Source organism: Anser brachyrhynchus (assembly GCF_964034855.1).
Source record: "Anser brachyrhynchus genome assembly, chromosome: 6".
NCBI lineage: Eukaryota > Metazoa > Chordata > Aves > Anseriformes > Anatidae > Anser > Anser brachyrhynchus.
Window position 1 is genome coordinate 19,998,920 of NC_137700.1, and position 16,370 is coordinate 20,015,289.

At 46.5% G+C, this 16,370-nt stretch overlaps 1 protein-coding gene and 1 long non-coding RNA gene across 8 annotated transcripts in view; one reads left to right on the forward strand and one right to left on the reverse strand.

Moving 5' to 3' along the window:
- The window catches only part of LOC308197221, a 27,636-nt gene extending 21,929 nt beyond the window's left edge, over positions 1–5,707 (reverse strand). The window contains exons 1-2 of the long non-coding RNA XR_013952686.1: positions 5,581–5,707; positions 3,597–3,684 (exon numbers count right to left, since the gene is read on the reverse strand). This is a non-coding gene — a long non-coding RNA (uncharacterized lncRNA). The remainder of the gene's footprint in view (positions 1–3,596; positions 3,685–5,580) is intronic.
- MACROH2A2 (macroH2A.2 histone) overlaps positions 4,434–16,370 on the forward strand; it is a 27,546-nt gene continuing 15,609 nt past the window's right edge. The window contains exons 1-4 of one of the 7 annotated variants that reach the window (XM_080597343.1): positions 11,686–11,809; positions 12,968–13,040; positions 13,705–13,857; positions 14,822–15,017. In XM_080597343.1, coding sequence (XP_080453469.1) covers positions 14,996–15,017 — 22 coding nt within the window. In that variant the 5' untranslated portion in view covers positions 11,686–11,809; positions 12,968–13,040; positions 13,705–13,857; positions 14,822–14,995. Of the gene's footprint in view, positions 5,261–5,633; positions 5,921–11,576; positions 11,810–12,967; positions 13,041–13,704; positions 13,858–14,821; positions 15,018–16,370 lie in introns of those variants that run through there. The other 6 variants (XM_080597342.1, XM_080597345.1, XM_080597341.1 and 3 more) reach the window with 6 other exon arrangements.

Genomic DNA, 16,370 nt, shown 5'->3' on the forward strand with positions numbered 1-16,370 from the left:
GGAGCTCTTTCTGAAAACACAAAATAACAGGCTCAGAACCCAAAAGCTGTTGTCTAAGGGATCTGACCTAAAGTAAAGCATTTGATCAGCTTTTAAGAATCCCTGCTAACGGGGGGGGGGGGGGGGGGGAGCAAAGAAAACCCAAATGACTGAGCCTTTGGCTGATGGTTTGAGGCTAGCAGCACCTGGCCTGTCGGTTTGGTTTTGGCATGGTAACAAGAGGGAAGGTGTCATTGGCCTCAAACGCTGTGACAGCCAACACGACCATCGCACTATGCCCCAGATATGTTTACCTCCTCTAACTCGAGACACATGAAAATCAGACACCTGCCTTGAAGCAAGGTTCCCTTGGCTCCCTTCTCAGCCAAAGGGGAGAAATGGGCAGCTCCAGGAACATCCGTCTCTGCCCCTCCTGGCTTTCTCTCTGCATTAACTCAAAGGGAAAGAGCCCATGGACACAGTGGCGTTTCCTTGAGAGGGAAGTGATTTGCTGAAAAACCTTTAGCTCTTGAGCTGTTAGACAGCAAAACTAAGTGCCTCGCTCCTGACCTCCTCTGGGTTTAGCTACGATGAGCCCTGGATCATGAGACAATCCTCAAGGATCTGGGTGGTTAACAGGGACTGATGCACTAAGCTACGCATAAAAAAAAAAAAAAAGCACATTATGATGCTTCAGCTTGGAGAGGAAAATGCATTAGGAACCTATGATTCCCATTATTTCTTGGGGCTCTAAGGTCACTTCTGTTTTTCTTGTGTTTTTTTGTTTTGTTTTTGTTTTGTTTTTTTAAAGGCTCCTGCAAGTATAATCACTATACCTCGGGGGAGCAGTACATTTTGCACTTGTGCAATAAATAAGTGTTTTGGAAGTTAGCTGTATACTGCCCCTGACAAACAAGTGACCCAAATGAAGCCTTTCTATACATTTCCATTTATAGATCAGGTTGAGATTTTTTTTTTCACCTGAGGACTCTGTGGGGAAAAATAAAAAGCTGATTTATGATTCAAATTGCCTATTTTAAATCAAATTGAGCTGCAGTTATGAAAGTAGACAAATGTGCAGTGCTGTCCTGTCCTTTGAAGTTTCTCTGAGAAAAGCTCAGAGCATACTGGTCCTGTGCAGGAAGATACCGTGCTTGTAAATGTCACCAGAGGAGAAAGGGAATATCTATCACAGCTCCAAATCATACCAAAGGGGTAAGTGCAAAGGGACAAATATTTTTACTAGCACAAGAACAACTACTCAGAAACAGCTACCAAAGATCCCTCCGCAAATTCGTGAGGAATGAGAAATAGAATCTAGTTTTCCGTGAGCTGTGGCAGCTTGCTACGAAAACATCCTGAAGCACAAATCTGATGTGATGCTTAGAGGAGCAACCTGATGACCAAACAGTGCGCTGATGAAGTGCTACACCCCTGCTCCTCCAACGAAAAGCGAAGTTCCACAAATGCCAGGACCCAATACCCTTAGAGCAGACGTCCCTGGGTGCCTGCTGGGGTGTGGTGTTCTCTGCATCTCTCTCTAGGCATCCCTGAAAAACCGTGCTGTGGTAGAAGCGTAAGCACGCTGTTGTAGTTTGCTTCAAGAAATGTGTGCGTTACAGACATAGAGGCTTTTCTGCCTCCTACATTGGGATCGGCAGTGTTTGGTTATCGTCTGAATCTGGAGCCAAACTTACCATTCTATCCATCCAGCTTTGCTTAAGCTCAGAGACTGAAATAGGAGTTTTATTTATTAACAACAAAGATACCTTCCTTTGGAGGAACAGGGACACGAGGCAAAAGAAACAGATGTGGCCTTTCTCGTCTTGTAGTGTGCCTCAGCTTTCTTAGCTAGAAGTCCCAACCTGTTTAATTATTCAGAGAAGCCATTCCATGTGTGTGATCACCGTGCCACTTCTCCGTACACCTCGCCCGTTTCTGGCTATTGTTTCTGAGCTGTGGAGGATAAAACCCTACAGGGTATTCTGGAACTGAACATAGTGTTTTTTTCCCTTTTTTGTTCCCTTATTCTTTTTTTCTCTAATTCTAAAAGATTTTTGTAAATTTCAATTTGACAAAAAAGACATGATTATCAGGAATAACCATAACTATTTGAATATTCCTATTATATTAATATTTTTATTTATATGACTAATTGAGTCGAGACAATGATCTCTGCAGTCTGCATCTCGTGTTTAATAATAGGTAACAGGGATGAAAAATACTTTTTTTTCCTCTAATAAGCCACATTCAGCTTTTAGAATGGGTGCTTAGGCAGGAAACACTTCTCTCTTCTTTTTGCTTATGCATTAGCTACTTTGCAACTTTTTTTGAAGATATCCTAACCACCAATCTACCTTAAACACCATGCCAGAACCTGACGTGCACAAAAACAGTTTAATTCTGAAGTATATGCCAAGGTCTGGTTTCACACTAATACTACAATAAGAGAGTTCAAAAAAAGGATTTAGTTTTTCTGCTTCCTTTAAGAAGAGCTTGCTGTGCACAAAATACTAGCATTTTAAAGTTGTAAACGCTATGGAGGGTGTGTGTGTGTGATTCAGAAATAGCTCAAAATGGGGAAAAGTCATAACAGAAATACAGATTATTTGCAGAACTCAGTTATTATATCTGTTGTCTACTGCCATAACATACGCACACCAACTTTTATTGTGTTAGGCTGTCCTAACAACATGACAACACTTGTACTGATTTGATAAAACTCCTGGATTACACGGGGCAGTAAGACAGAGCTTTCAGAGTACTTGACATTACTGTACTGCCAGGCCAACCCTGGATGCCTGCCAGCCTAAGCAAGAGTGAAGCCGTATCTCTTGGTTCTGGCGCTATGAAATATTCATTGCAATGTTTGAGATATAACAGCTTCTGTCCAAAAGCGAGAGTGCCATAAACAGGCTGTTATTCCACTCGCTGGTGAGTTAGGCAGGCGGCAGTCTATAACTGCTCTGTCAATAGCTATGTTGTTTATTTTGACAAAGGAACAGATTGTATTTGCACTGGGAAGGCAACTGGCAGATGGTCTCTGCACAACCTAGCGAGGGCAGACTCCGCTCCTGTTGATGGTGAGGAGAAGCTCCTGCTTAATCCAGCGCTGTAAATTTTCCATTTGAGGAATGCAACTTATTCATGATCTTTCCCTGAACAAGTTGATCTGACAGACCAGAACATAAAGCTATTGTGACAGAAAACCTTGGGCTCATCCCCTGCCTACCATGATGGCGAAGATACCCGCTGCCACAGAGGCCTCGTCGTGCAGCGTAAGGGACCTGCTAGCCACACTCCCGTGCAGCCTCAGCGTTCAACACCGAGCTCAGAGCTGGGAAGAAAATGTGTGTGTCTGCGCTGCTCTAAAAAAGGTGGTTCTGAAAGCTACCAGGTGGTAGCTCTCCATCCTTGCTGGTCTGCATCGTGGCTTGTGAGTTGACGGCCACTTCTAAGGCCCTGCACGCACAGCTCACTAAGCACACAGGTCTCCTCCGTGCTGGTGCTACTTCCCTGGACACAGAACCCCCTCCCAGACCACGATCCCCAAAGAAATAACGTAAGCAATAGCAGAAAGCTGCTGCAAAACAGGAAAGCCTGTCTCCAGAGAGTACCTGCTCTGCTGCCAGCGGTGTGGCGACTTTTGCAGGGACACGACGGCTGCTGGGACGTGTGGCTCTTGCTGCAGAAAATGGGAGCAACCTGTCGTGGGTGATAAAGAGAAAAGGAAGAATTAGATTTTTATTTTAGGGAACACAAAAGCTGTATGAGGAGGCCGCAGCCCCGCGCACCCAGAGGAGCTATGCCTCTTCTAGGACTGGCATTTGATGGCCACATTCTACTATGAAAGGCAAATGTGAAGGAGCCACACCTTGACAACATTTTATTTCCTCGGAGCCATCAGAAAGGCACATACCCATGTGGTGGACCTGAAAATATGACTGCAGGTAATGAGAAGGCTGTGTATAAACAGAAAAAGTTGTGGTGTTTTGTTTTGCTTTTTTGTAAATAGAATGAATTGTCCAAATGTTGAAAGTTTGCCTCACGCAGAAGGCATAAATGTTTTTTTCTTTGTAGACCTCCTACGCTTTTGTGTTGTTATCACACAGCAACTATTTGTTAATCTGCAACAAACTGGGAATGTTTTCAAAAATATGTGATGCTTATTTTGTCTCATCTCAAATTATTTTTAATAACAAAGCTATGTGCCACATGCATGGTTGCAAGTATTATTGGATGCAATTATTCCTATCTTGAAATAGCAAAACACAAATGTTCTTCCTCCTTCTTCACATGGGTTTTAAATTCTTTTGTTTTTATGCTTTGTAGTTGAAAATCTTCCGTTCCCCCCACCCTCCCCCAAATCTGTTCCAATACACTTACAACTCTATAGGTATCTTTCCCTTTGCTATGTTCAAAGTATTAACAGACAAGATCCAATGAAGACTTCCCCTTTCGTGTAAAATAATTCACATGCAAGGTTTTTATCTTGGGGTTTCAAAGCATTTTGACCTCGTTTACAAAAACGAACTTCTGCTATCTCATTGCAGGTCTGTGCATCCCCCGTACACTTATCCAGTAAATCTGTGGCCAGTTTCATCTAAATCTGGCACAGGGGTTCACATCTCAAGTAGTTATTTCCTGGAAGTTTTGTAAAGGCAGATTGCCACAAAGAAGAAAGAAAAGCCCTTAGAGGTAAGGCTGCGATGAGGAATCTCTCCTCATAACACATCGGAAAAATTCTGGGCCAAAGGAGGGGGAAGAGAAGGCTCCAAAGCATTAAACTGCGGATATGTGGATCTTGTTGGGCAACTTGCTGAAAAAGACAAGGAGTGTCTTTATTTCCATTTTAAAGCATGTCAAAATACAGCTGTTGTTAGTGCCTGTGCTCACAGAGAAAACCCTAGGTTGCCGCCACTCACGCCCTTTTTCTTTGGGAGATGGTGTGGTCCACAATGAATATAATCTGAAGGAATACTTCAACATTTTTTTTCCCTACCGAATGCAACTCTATGCGGGCACAAAAGTTTCTTTTTGGCAGGGCCAGAAACAAACTCCAGGAAGCCGGTGAACCTTTGTGGTTTTTACAGCAACAAAGGGCACGCTGAAAGCATGGATGCCTCTTTATCATCCTGCTCTGTTGTTCCCAGCCACCCTCCTAGAACAACGTTGTGTGCGAGTGGGAGTCATCTGGGTTAACGCCGCGTCCCTACTGCCTCACAACAGCCTCCAAACGAGGGAAACCAGCGCAGCGATGCGAGGCGTTTGTGTGTGAACGGTGAGATAAACTCAGTTTTATGTTTAAACGTGCCTGAGATCAGCTTTGGAGGTGCAGCTCCCGTCGGCATCGCCGTGCCATCGTGCCTGTGGCGCTGCCAACAGAGGTGCCAACAGCCTCGTAACGCCATCGCGGGTCCTGCAGGTCTCGGCTCCGTGTCGGGGGCGAAGAACGCGACCTTCCCTGTGGCAAGCAACTTCGCAGCCCTCGTGGCCGGGCTACAAAGCGCAGGGGCGGCCGGGGATGAGGCTGGGAGGCCGCAAGACACAAAGAGCCGTCCTCCCTCTTTGTTTCGCCGGGCACACCGGCACCGGGCTCACCTTCCTCGGGGGGGGCTCGGCCGGGGGCTCCGCTCCGCTGCCGGCCCCTTCCCCCCCGGGCAAGGAGGGCGGCAGCCGCAGGGGGTTTGTTGCAGGCCGGGGCTGCGGTGACTCCTCCTAGAGGCGGTATGCGGAGCGGGAGGAAAGCCCTGCCGCCCCCCTCGGGAGCAGCCGCCGCCATCGCCCTCCACACGTACGAGACGGGAGCCGGCGGCTGAGGCGGGGCGAGCGGGCCGGGGGGGAGGCGAGGGCGAGCGGCGGCGGCGAGGAGAGAGAGGGGGGAAAGGGGCCTGGAGGAGGACGGGGGCGGCGAGGAGGCGGCGGCGGCGGGCACCGGCAGGTGAGGAGCGGGCGGCGGGGGGGGGGCTGCGGGGCGGCCGCTCCCCTCAGCCGCCGTGAGGGGATGGGGGGGGGGGGGGCTGAGGGAAGGGGCTGAGGGGATTTGGGGGGGGCTGAAGGGGTTTAAGGGGGTCTGAGGGGGGGCCTGAGGGCGTCTGAGGGGGGCTTACGGGGGTGTGAGGGGGGCGCGAGCCGCGCCGCCGGCCCCGCCGCCGCCCCCTCACGGAGGCTCCGGCCGCTGACTGGAGGGGGGGAGGGGCGGGGGGGGGGTTTTGCGCGGGAAAGCCAACGGCCACTCCGCCCCCCCGCCCCCCCCCCCGGCTCCTCTCTTCGCCGCTCGCCGCCGCCGCGCTGCAGGGCGCCTGCGCGGAGCGCGCGCTCGCGCCGCCCCGCCCCCGCCGCTCCCCTTCCCTTCCCGCCGCTCGCCGGCTCGCAGCCAATCGGCAGCCGCCTCGCCTCAGCGCCCGTGGGGAGAGGGAGGGGGATGGGCGGGGCGGGCGTGGCCATGGCAACGGCGCGGCGTTGCGCGTGCCGCCCGGCCCCGCCGCCAACGGATGCTGGCGCCTCGCCTGAGGGGCCCCGGGTCCCCCCCCACATTTCATCTATAATTTACCGAATAAAAGTTATAATATATGGAAGGCAAGGTCCGTGGGTGCCCAGCACAAGCGCACAGCACATGCACACACCCCAAAACACTGCTCAGTACCAATGGAACGGTTCAGTAACAGCAGTCCCAGGTCAAAGCTGAAGGGCTGTGGTGTAAGTCCCACAGCCCGGGGTCCAGCTCCCTGCTGAACGCCTGCTGCCAAAACTTCCAACCCTAAACCCTGCCCCAAATCCTGCTCCCAACCCTGCCCAAGTGCCGCTTGGCACATTTTGCTGCAGGGATGTCTCAGCCACCTGGAAAATCCAGCAGGAAAACTGTATATATAGCCTGCTGGCTACATATACACTGTTTATATAGCGCCTGGTTTAATCTGACCAGGGATTTGCCTGATTATTTCTCAAATACTTAGTGATAGTCGCTGGTGTGTGTTTCATACCTGGTGTAGGTGTTATCCTGCCTTGCCTCTGTCTTGCGTTTGGTCGGGGATGTGAAGAGGAACAGCTGGAGTTTGCTTATCTCCACCCGTGTTGCAATAGTTTTCGTGCTGCATTACACAAGCTAAGCTTTCTTTTCTTTGTTTCCCGTGACTTTTCTTTCTGAGAGAAAAAAATAGGTAGTTTCTGTTGGTCAGTCTGGGGAGCTTGTCTGGATTGGTGCAAGAAGGGACTTGGTGAACGGGAGAGCACCTTCTCTTCTGTCCCTCTGTCAGGCTGCTAATATCACGTACAAGAAACAGCTTCTACTTTGGGCTCGAAGAAGCAAATTCTGAGCTAGATACTTTTTGATCGACTGTTAAAAATCTGTGTTTGTTTCATCTAACAACTCTGTTTAGGAAAAAAGAAAAATCTGTTGATGTGTTGTAGGCAGTTGGTAGTGCACTGAACTACCTGGAGGGCACCCATGCTTTCTTGCCAGATCTTGACCTGTTAATCTCTGAACTTGCTTCCTGGCCAGCTTTTCCACTTCAGGCTCACTTGCACATTACAATCTGGTTTTGGGTCTGTGTGTTAGTCTTATTTTAAAAAGTATTTGAGTTCTTAACTACCTAAATGTCACTACGTGGTTTTGTACTTCTGAGCATTGATGTAGGAAGGGCTGGAAAGTGGTTTTAAGGTTGTTTTGGTAAACCTCGATATGTGGGATGCAAATCATGGGGCAGTCTGGTGTTTGGGTGTCCTTGTGGAGCAGTGCTTGCTCTCTGCAGGTAACTGTGATGGGGTGGTAGTGTGGGCAGTGGCAGAACCTCCAAGTGGCCAAAGCAGATCCACCTGGGAATAGGGAGAGCCCAGCTTCCAGCGGGCAAAAGGAAATTATCGTTGGTTGCCTTGGGCTCTTGGGAAGAGGCAATTCCCAGAGTAAGGCCCAGCTTGCAACAGTCTACCTTATTTTCATCATATTGTAGAGAGCTCCAGGAGATCTGGTAGCTATTAAATCCCCCATAGCAACACAGGGGTGGTGGAGCTGTGAAGAGTAGGAGTGTGCCGTGACCAATTAGGGGATTGGAAGCACTAATTGCTTTAAATTGCCCAAGCCTCATGATGTCACGGTAGCCAGATATAGATGCAGCTTTTCCAACTCAGTGAGGATGGACTTCATGTACATGCCATGGCAGTGTTTTTCTAATGGGGACTGTAGTTTGTTAGGGCAAACCCAGAGTCATTTTATCAGTTGGCAATAATTAATGTGGGTAGACTTGGGTGCTTTTCGACTGATAAGCTCGTGACGTTTAGCAGCATCACCTGTAGACAAAAATGAGGAACAACAGTGTTATAGCTGCCACTCATAGCTCTTCTGCTGTTGGCAGCTTTGGAGCAGTCCAGGTGGGTGCATCGTGTAAGTGGTGTCAGGTGTGAGTTGATGCCCATCCTCCTGGGTAAAGCAGGTCCCTGCCAGGGGGAGAAATGATCCTGGCCCCTGGGACTTTGCTGTGGACAAGATGTAGCTCTTCTATACAAGATAGTGAGGACTGATGTTCATCTGAGCCTGTGAAGTGTTGCCTTAGCATCTACTCTCTAAGATAGGCATAGGTAGCTGACTGCCGTTGTGTATCCTGTTTCTTTTTTCAAGTTCACATTAATTGTATTCTAGCAGATTTGATTATGCCATAGCTTGGTATTTTCTACCAGAAATCATCTTCTGTAGGATACAAGAAAAGAACAAAGCTTCAAGATGTTTCATGTGTACCCTGGGCCATGTACATTGCAAAGAAGAGGGGAAGAATGATAGCAGAGTTTTGAAACTTCTGCTGTTTTGGGGCTTAAGCAAAATTCTGCAAACGTAACCTGAACTGATACCTGCAGTGCATTTGGAAAAATGTTTGGGAATCCAAAGGGTGCTTTGGCAGCAGGGGGCAAAAATGGCTGAGAATAGCGGAGGCTGAGGGAGATAAGGAGAGAATAAAGGCCTAGAGACAAAGGTGGAAAGTTCAATGAGGCAACAAAGAAATGAGCCAGAAGTGTGTTTAATTATACACACAAGTGTATATAATGTAACGGTGTGCCCTGGAGCAGTGTGCTTAGTTATGCAAACATGTTTTGATTTTCTATCACGGAGATCAAGTACAACCACTGTGTTTTCCGTGGATGTAAACCTCATGATGTTTGCTTTTTTTTTTTTTTCCCATTGATTTATAAGCAACTGGGATTTGGTACTACAGCAAATATATGAGAGGCTAGCTTGATATGATTTAGATTCATGATTCTTTGTAGTGTGCTCCTTCAGTCTGGCTCTCTGTAAGGATCTCAGTGCAGAACTGAATTGCAGGGTGATGAAACTATCCTGGCGTTGCAGGAACCAGATCATAGGCTATTCCACACATTTATTAAGTTTCATCTTAAAATGAGATACTGTTGCTTGTGTTACTCAGAAGGCTGATCCACAAGTTTGCTCTTCTCCTGGCTAGAAACCTAGATCCCAGCCTGCGTTTGCTTGTTAATTTCAGTGTCAGTTACCACAAACTGAAAAGGATGCTTTATGAAGGTTAATCAGTAGCACAATATAAAATTGGAAGGTTATGCAGGGTTTGTCAGAAGTAGCAAATTTTGTCAATTGGGGCAGGGTGAAGGGACCTCAAGAGATGAACTTGTCCAGCCTCCTGTCCGAAGGCAGGTCCGACGGTACCTTGGTGACTTGTTGCAGATTTCTCGCCTCTCTGAAGCTGTGCTGAGGAAGAGGTGCTGCCGCCTTTCAGTGATCCTGTCACAGAGCTTTTCCCATCTTTTCCACCTTTGAAGCAGTCATTTGTGTCTCAAAAGACCGTTATTATGTCTTATTTCATCTTTCTGTTCAGATTTTCTGTCAGGCCTCTGGCCAACCTCATCACACTCCCGAGGATTCCCCTTTTGGTGCCGTATCTGAAGCACAGAGGCCTCAGCACAAAGCTTGCCTTTCCACATCAGTTGTTCGGTCATACACAACTGATTCCTCCTGCATAAATGCACTTTATTCCCATTACATGGAAATTTTGGTTCACTTGGGTGTGTTTGAAGTGGCCCTTGCTGTCCAATCTCTGCTGATAAGCAGCAGTTTATGAGCTTTTTACTACCACTTGTTACTCCGGCCTGGTGGTTTTTGTGGAACTCAGGACAGGATGACAAGCAGCATAAATTTTGATGTCCCTACATCTGATAGGTTTACTGGTTTAATCTTTCCCAACTTCTGCTACTATGCCCACAGAATGTATCGCAGGCACTAAGAAAAATGATCTGGCTGATAGACGAGGAGACAGCAGGGTTTTGTAGATTCCTGCAGGCCTTGAAGTGGTTTTATTTCCTTGACATAAGTGTTCAGGTTAGATTGTTGTAGAAACCCACCCTGGAATTAGGCTGTTAGGGATGAGCCATTTTCTGTGAATGCCTGGCTGTGCTGGGGACAGGTGACCCTCTTTGGAGGATCGCAAACGAAATGCAGCTTTGTGCCCTCCTCGAATGAATGTTGATGTTCCCAAGGGCCTGCAGTGCTGCCAAAGGACTTCTTTCAGATGTCTATTTAAAATGCAGATTGTGATTTTAAAAAAATTTTACGCCATCACGTAAAGTTGTCAATACTTTTTAGATTATCTCCTGCCTTTTGTTTCCTCGCTCCACCGAGGCAAGTGAATGCCGGGAATTAAGTAGCTGTGCCTTCGTTAACAGAAATGCCATCTGTGGCAGTCACTTTCCTCACTGGCTTCAGAGGAGAGAGCATCTTGAGCTACTCTTTGTGTACCAAGATCGGCTCTCAATGCAGAAAAAGCCCATCCCGAGAAAGCTGGATGGACAGAAGAAAATGGTAGCCAGTCCTTCTGAGATGAGAGATTAAAGAGAATTCTTTAATCCTTTAGATCCAAGGAGGAAGGCTTCTGCAGCCATCTCTAGATGCTGTGGAGGTGATCCGGAGAGAATTATTAAAGCAGTGAGGTCTGTGAGCTGCCCCTTGGGGCTCTGTTCCTGAGGCCAAGCGGTGCGAGGGGAGGTGCCTGAAGCATGGCTGTTTCCCTGCTTCTCTTCAGCCCGACATGCTAGATTTTCTGTATAAAAGACCCCTGAGGAAGCTATATTTGTGAGTAGGCTTTGTCTTCTGCTGTGCGAGCAGCACAACTTCCTCTAGTTACAGGCAAAGGTGGCATCGACATCTGCTTTTCAGGTTGCTTAATGCTATCCATTGCCCCAGTTCTCAGCTGTTTGTAACTTGCTGAACTTTAAAATCAGCATTGAAACTTGCCATGCTGTGGCTGTCTGCCTTTCTGAGAGTTGTTTCTGGTTGTGTTTTTTTTTAAAAAAAAAAAAAAACATTCATTTAATGTACGCTGGATTTTTAATATTTTTTTAATTCTCCAAACAGTATTTCTGTGATATTGCTATACTGGCAGTGCAGTAGTCAAAAACAAACAAACAAAACAAAGCTATAGCACCTGTTCCAGTTGTCTGAATATAGATAATGCCTCAACTTTATCACATATTGAGACTGGACTTGTGTTTTTTTTTTTCTTTTCTTCTGGAAGAACAAGACAATGATGTATAAAGATGTTTCTCACATCCCGAACACCAATTCTATTTCTTCTCTCTTACAGCTTTTGGTTTGGAGTAAAGGAATAAGAATCACGAGCAAGTTAAAAAGCACAAAGCTGCAAGATGTCGGGCCGCAGTGGGAAGAAGAAAATGTCCAAACTGTCACGCTCCAGCAGGGCAGGCGTTATTTTCCCTGTGGGGAGGATGATGCGCTACTTAAAGAAAGGAACATACAAGTACCGGATAGGTGTTGGAGCACCAGTTTACATGGCAGCTGTCATAGAGTATCTAGCAGGTAAACCAAGAACCCGATCCTGATCAGACCATCAGGTGCTGATTGTGCACGGCAGCCTGGGGTACCTGTGTGGTGAGATATGAACGTGTTCAGCACTCTGAAAATCTGGCTCTGAAAGGGCAGGATATGTATAAATTCGCTTAAAATGCTCAAGGAGATTAATTTGCTTCTTGAAGAGGCTGAGGATGGAAATTTTCTCCTTTAGAGGCACTGTGCTTGATCACTAGTTGGGCTGCTTGTTCTTTATTGCTGCTCTACAATAGGTAGTTTGAGAGAAAACTGATAGGTTTGATACAGTTGGATATGAATAACAGTAGAGAGGGGAAAAAAAACCCTCACTTCGTACATCTGTAGTGTGTTTGAAGTGAACAAACTCTGTTTTGTTGGCTGTATTTTTCCTCGTGGAGCAGTGTCAAAGTGTTATGAGACATGGAGGTGGTGCATTTGTATTTAAAAATTGTCTGGCTTGCTTGGATGTATAAAGAAACTGTGTCAGGATTTAAATCTTCCTACACACCTGAGGTTTTCCTTTGCTTTATGAAAGTGACTTCAGAGAAAGGGGCAGGTGTCACTGTGATGACATATACTGTAATATTCTGTGGTGTGTTGTAATACACTGTGGTATTTTGGACCATCCTATGAACGTATCTGCCTGGATTCGTGTTTAAGTGTGGGAAAACAGCACCTTGCCGGATTGTTACACCGCCTGGCAGAGAGAGGATTCTAGTTCAAGTTACTGAAGTGTTACAGATCAAGACTGAGGTGCATTAAAGAATCTGTGAGGAGTTACAAGCCTGGAAGTAGTCGAGAGGGTTAATGTTTCAGGAGTGTAGTTTATTACCAAAGTGGCAAAGAAGAAGCATGCGTGGAGCCTGGTTGTCCATATAACAGTACTCCAGTCTTTATGTAAACACTGCTGTCTTTTTACACACCAAAACCTGTTCTCTCATAAAGTCATTAAAAGCACTATTTCCCTTTAAAGGTGTGGAGAAAATCTGAAGCAGTGATAACTTCACGTTACATTTCTGATGATGCCTGATAGCATGTTACAGAAACTTCTGCGTTTGTGCTGGTTAATTGCAGGACCAAAATAAAATGTTGCTTTTGTGGAAAAAATGTGAACAAAACTTTTAAGCTTGCATTTATGTTTACCTCCAGCTCCTTCAAGAGTTAAGTACAGAGCTGGTTTTAAACTAAAGCGCCACTGAAAAGCAGAACAAAATCCAAGATGGTGAGCATATCCCCCACTTTCTTTTTTTTAATGCTGCGTAAGAGCTAACACGTTTGTATTTTTCAGTCTTATTTCATCATAGAGAAGGATAAGTTCTGAAAGTGAGTTTGGAGGAGCCCTTTTGCTTCATTAAGAACATAAGTATGCTCATATTTGCATGATCCAGTTTCAGACGTTAAAAACGAACTCTTATAAGTGCAGAAGTCTCTCCCTCAGTGGAGCTGGTGCAGTTGTGCTGTTCCAGGGAAATCCGTGGCTTGTGGAGCTTCCTTAAAGACAAAGAGTGCTACTCAGCAGAGATGCTTCAGAGTTGGGGGAAATGTGGAGGCAGAGGATTCATAGCTCTTACAGCTCTCCTGCTCTGCCCACACTGCTTTTCAACCTTGTTTTTATTGCTGGGCCCCTGTATGTTTTCTAGTGGGAGTTGAGACCTTTAGGATTGCCGTAAATATTGATTTCTCTAGCAAGGTGTGTTTGCTTTTCGATACCATTGATCATGAATTGCTTAGAAGTCACCTACAGCCATAGGTTGTCTGGGTGTGACAAGAAGAGCACAGTATTACATGAATTTTGGAAATTGCCCTAACTTTTGTTATTGAATAACATGTTCCTTAGTGACTGCTGACCTTCAGTCTTGGGAGAAACACTTTTTTTCTATTCCCAGTCCACAGGCCCGCAGCCTTCAGAGGAGTTTCCTAGAATAAACATCTGGAGAAGCTTGTTCTCTGAGCTGTCACAGTTATTACGAGGTGTATGAACAAATTGCCAAATTAGTGTCTGTTGCATGCAGCACTTCCATAGCGCAGACTAAGTTATGGTAAGCCTTTCAGAACCTACAGCACAGCACTGTTTGCCTGTTTGAACTAGAACAATATACCTTGGTTCTGGTTCTGCTTCTGGCTAGTAAATGCAGTTAAATTTAAATGATTAATATGGTAAGGACAGATTATATGCAGGCCTACACTGTGTTTTAGGAAAAAAAAAAGAATGTATAGTCAGCCAAGCAAGAGAACTGCTAGATATGTAGGCTGGGGGCCCACATAAATTGTAAGGGAATGTTATTTTAAGCTGCTTGGTTCAGCAGAGAGAACCCTTGCCCAACCCTGTATATATTGTGAGAGCAGAGCAATATTTCTGAGCAAACACCTATTGTTTGTGGATTTCCAAACCAAAGTTTCTGTGCTCTGTCCAGAGTTTTGTTTGAAAAGATTACAAAGATGGATAGCTTGATTAAAAAGCAGCATTACAGTGTCTGATCCTGCTGATCTAGCTATTCCCAATGTGTATGCATTAATATATAATATTTATTTTTGGGATGCCTTTAGAAACAAAATGTGGTTTTCCGAGGTTGTTGTCAGACAGGGTATTTTATATCAAACTGGTAGCATTTCTTAACATTATCTGATGCTTCCTGTTTTAAATTTGTTTGGTGATGTTTTTGTCATCAAATGGTGACTACTTGGGCTGAAAGCCTGCACACAGGGGAACTGCTTCAGGCTAAATCTGGGGGAGTGTGAGTAAAGGGTGGGGAACTCTGGTATGGTTCTTCAACCCTTTCACCGAAATGGGCTGAACAGTTTTCTTTTGCCATGTTAAAGCATTCATGATAACTTTTCCCCTAATTTTTTTATTTTCTGCTTTTAAGCAGAGGCTTTTTTCCTTTATGAAAGGGGAAGGGTGGTGTCTGCCATCCCAAGGAAATTTGTTCTGTTTGGCCAAGCTGTAACTTTGAAAAATCACAGATTGCTCACGCTCAGCAGCAACTTCTTTGATTTTAACAGCTAAAATCTCCGAAGACTTAGGCTGGAGCAAGCTCAGTGAGGACCTTCTCAGCTCCTAGTGCTGCCCAGACTGCCAGTGCGTCGTCCCCGCAGAGTGACGGAGCATGCCTCAACCTCTCCCAGCTCTGACGTGAGACAGGACCGCGCGTGGGCCGCCCCACACAGTGACTGAGCATGCTTCAGCCCATGGCTACAGGTGCTCAGAAGGAATTTCCCCTCTCACTGCTGTCCCTGGCTGCCCCTGGTCACAGCACTGAGAGCAGGGAGCATGCTTTCTGTGGTCTCAGTGGTACCAGGCAGCCCAGAGCTGACAAAAGCTGCGCAGAGGTGGGTGGCAAGAGGTCTGGGACTGGAGATGGAGACAGAGAGGCCCTGGGTGGGAGTAGGAGAGGCTAATCCTGCTTACTGGCTGTGAACTGGGAAGGGCTGGAATTAAGTGGATAAACATCCCAGGTAAGGGAGACTGGGGTCAGGGAACAGGTTCCAGATTGTTCAGGGAAGGAGGAACAGTTAGTAACATTTTGAGGAGCTGATGGTTGTGGGAGAAGAATGCTGATGTTAGAGACAGCTGAGTATGGCTCTGGCTGGTGGGGAAGTTAAACTGAGGGCCAAATGGAAAGTAAATGGCGGAGGGTATCCAAAATGATACACACAAAGCTGAAGAGAAAGTTGCAAAAATAGGGCATAGGGCATGGATCAGATGGAGGGAGGTGCTGCTGGTGAAGAATCTAGAAAGGAGGGTCGAGTCTGAGAGGAGTGGACAGAAGGCAGAGATGTCCAGGGAAGGAAACTGAGGTGGAAGTCTCAGGTGTAGGCTGCCTAGGAAAGGGGAATGGGCTGTGGAGCTGGGAAAGCAAGTCACAACTGGGAAATGGGTGGGGTGGGCGAGGCAGGAGGTGTCAGATTGGACCAGAGCTGCCTGACGTCTATCCAGGGCGTAGGATGGACTCTCCTGTGAGTGATCGGCCATGTATGTGATCTGTCAGTGGCCTGTATTGTGTTACCGTGAAGCACTGAGCCTCTTGACTAGCATCGTCCAGGTGGTGCGTGTACACCTTGAGCGTCCTTATGCCCAGCCACCACGTGGTTCAGTCTGCCTTTTGGCTTTCGTAGGCATTCTCTGTGTTGCAAGCCACTAGATCCCCTTTTTTCCCTTTGTTTGCGAGATGGATTGTGGCTGCAGCCCACTGCCATTGTCAACACTGAATCTGAGCTTTGGCTTATCAACTCCATTGTAAAAATGCCAGCAATCACTGCAGTGTATCTTGAGAAGAGGTATTTTTTAACCTCGACTGGTTAGCTAATATGAGGAAGATCTTATCAGGGATCTAAAGCTTTTTATTTTTTATGTTTTTATAATCTCTCTATCCTGTTTCGTATCTTAGGCTTGCAAGTCATATTGCAAAACTGCTACTTAATTCCTATCCAGAAGCTTATGTTTACTGGAACAGTGTTGGGCTCCACTGGCTTCAGATTCAAAAAAATCATGAAAAAATGGCCTCGGTTCTCGATTTCTGGACTTTGCAACACGCGCGTGCCAGACTGTGCT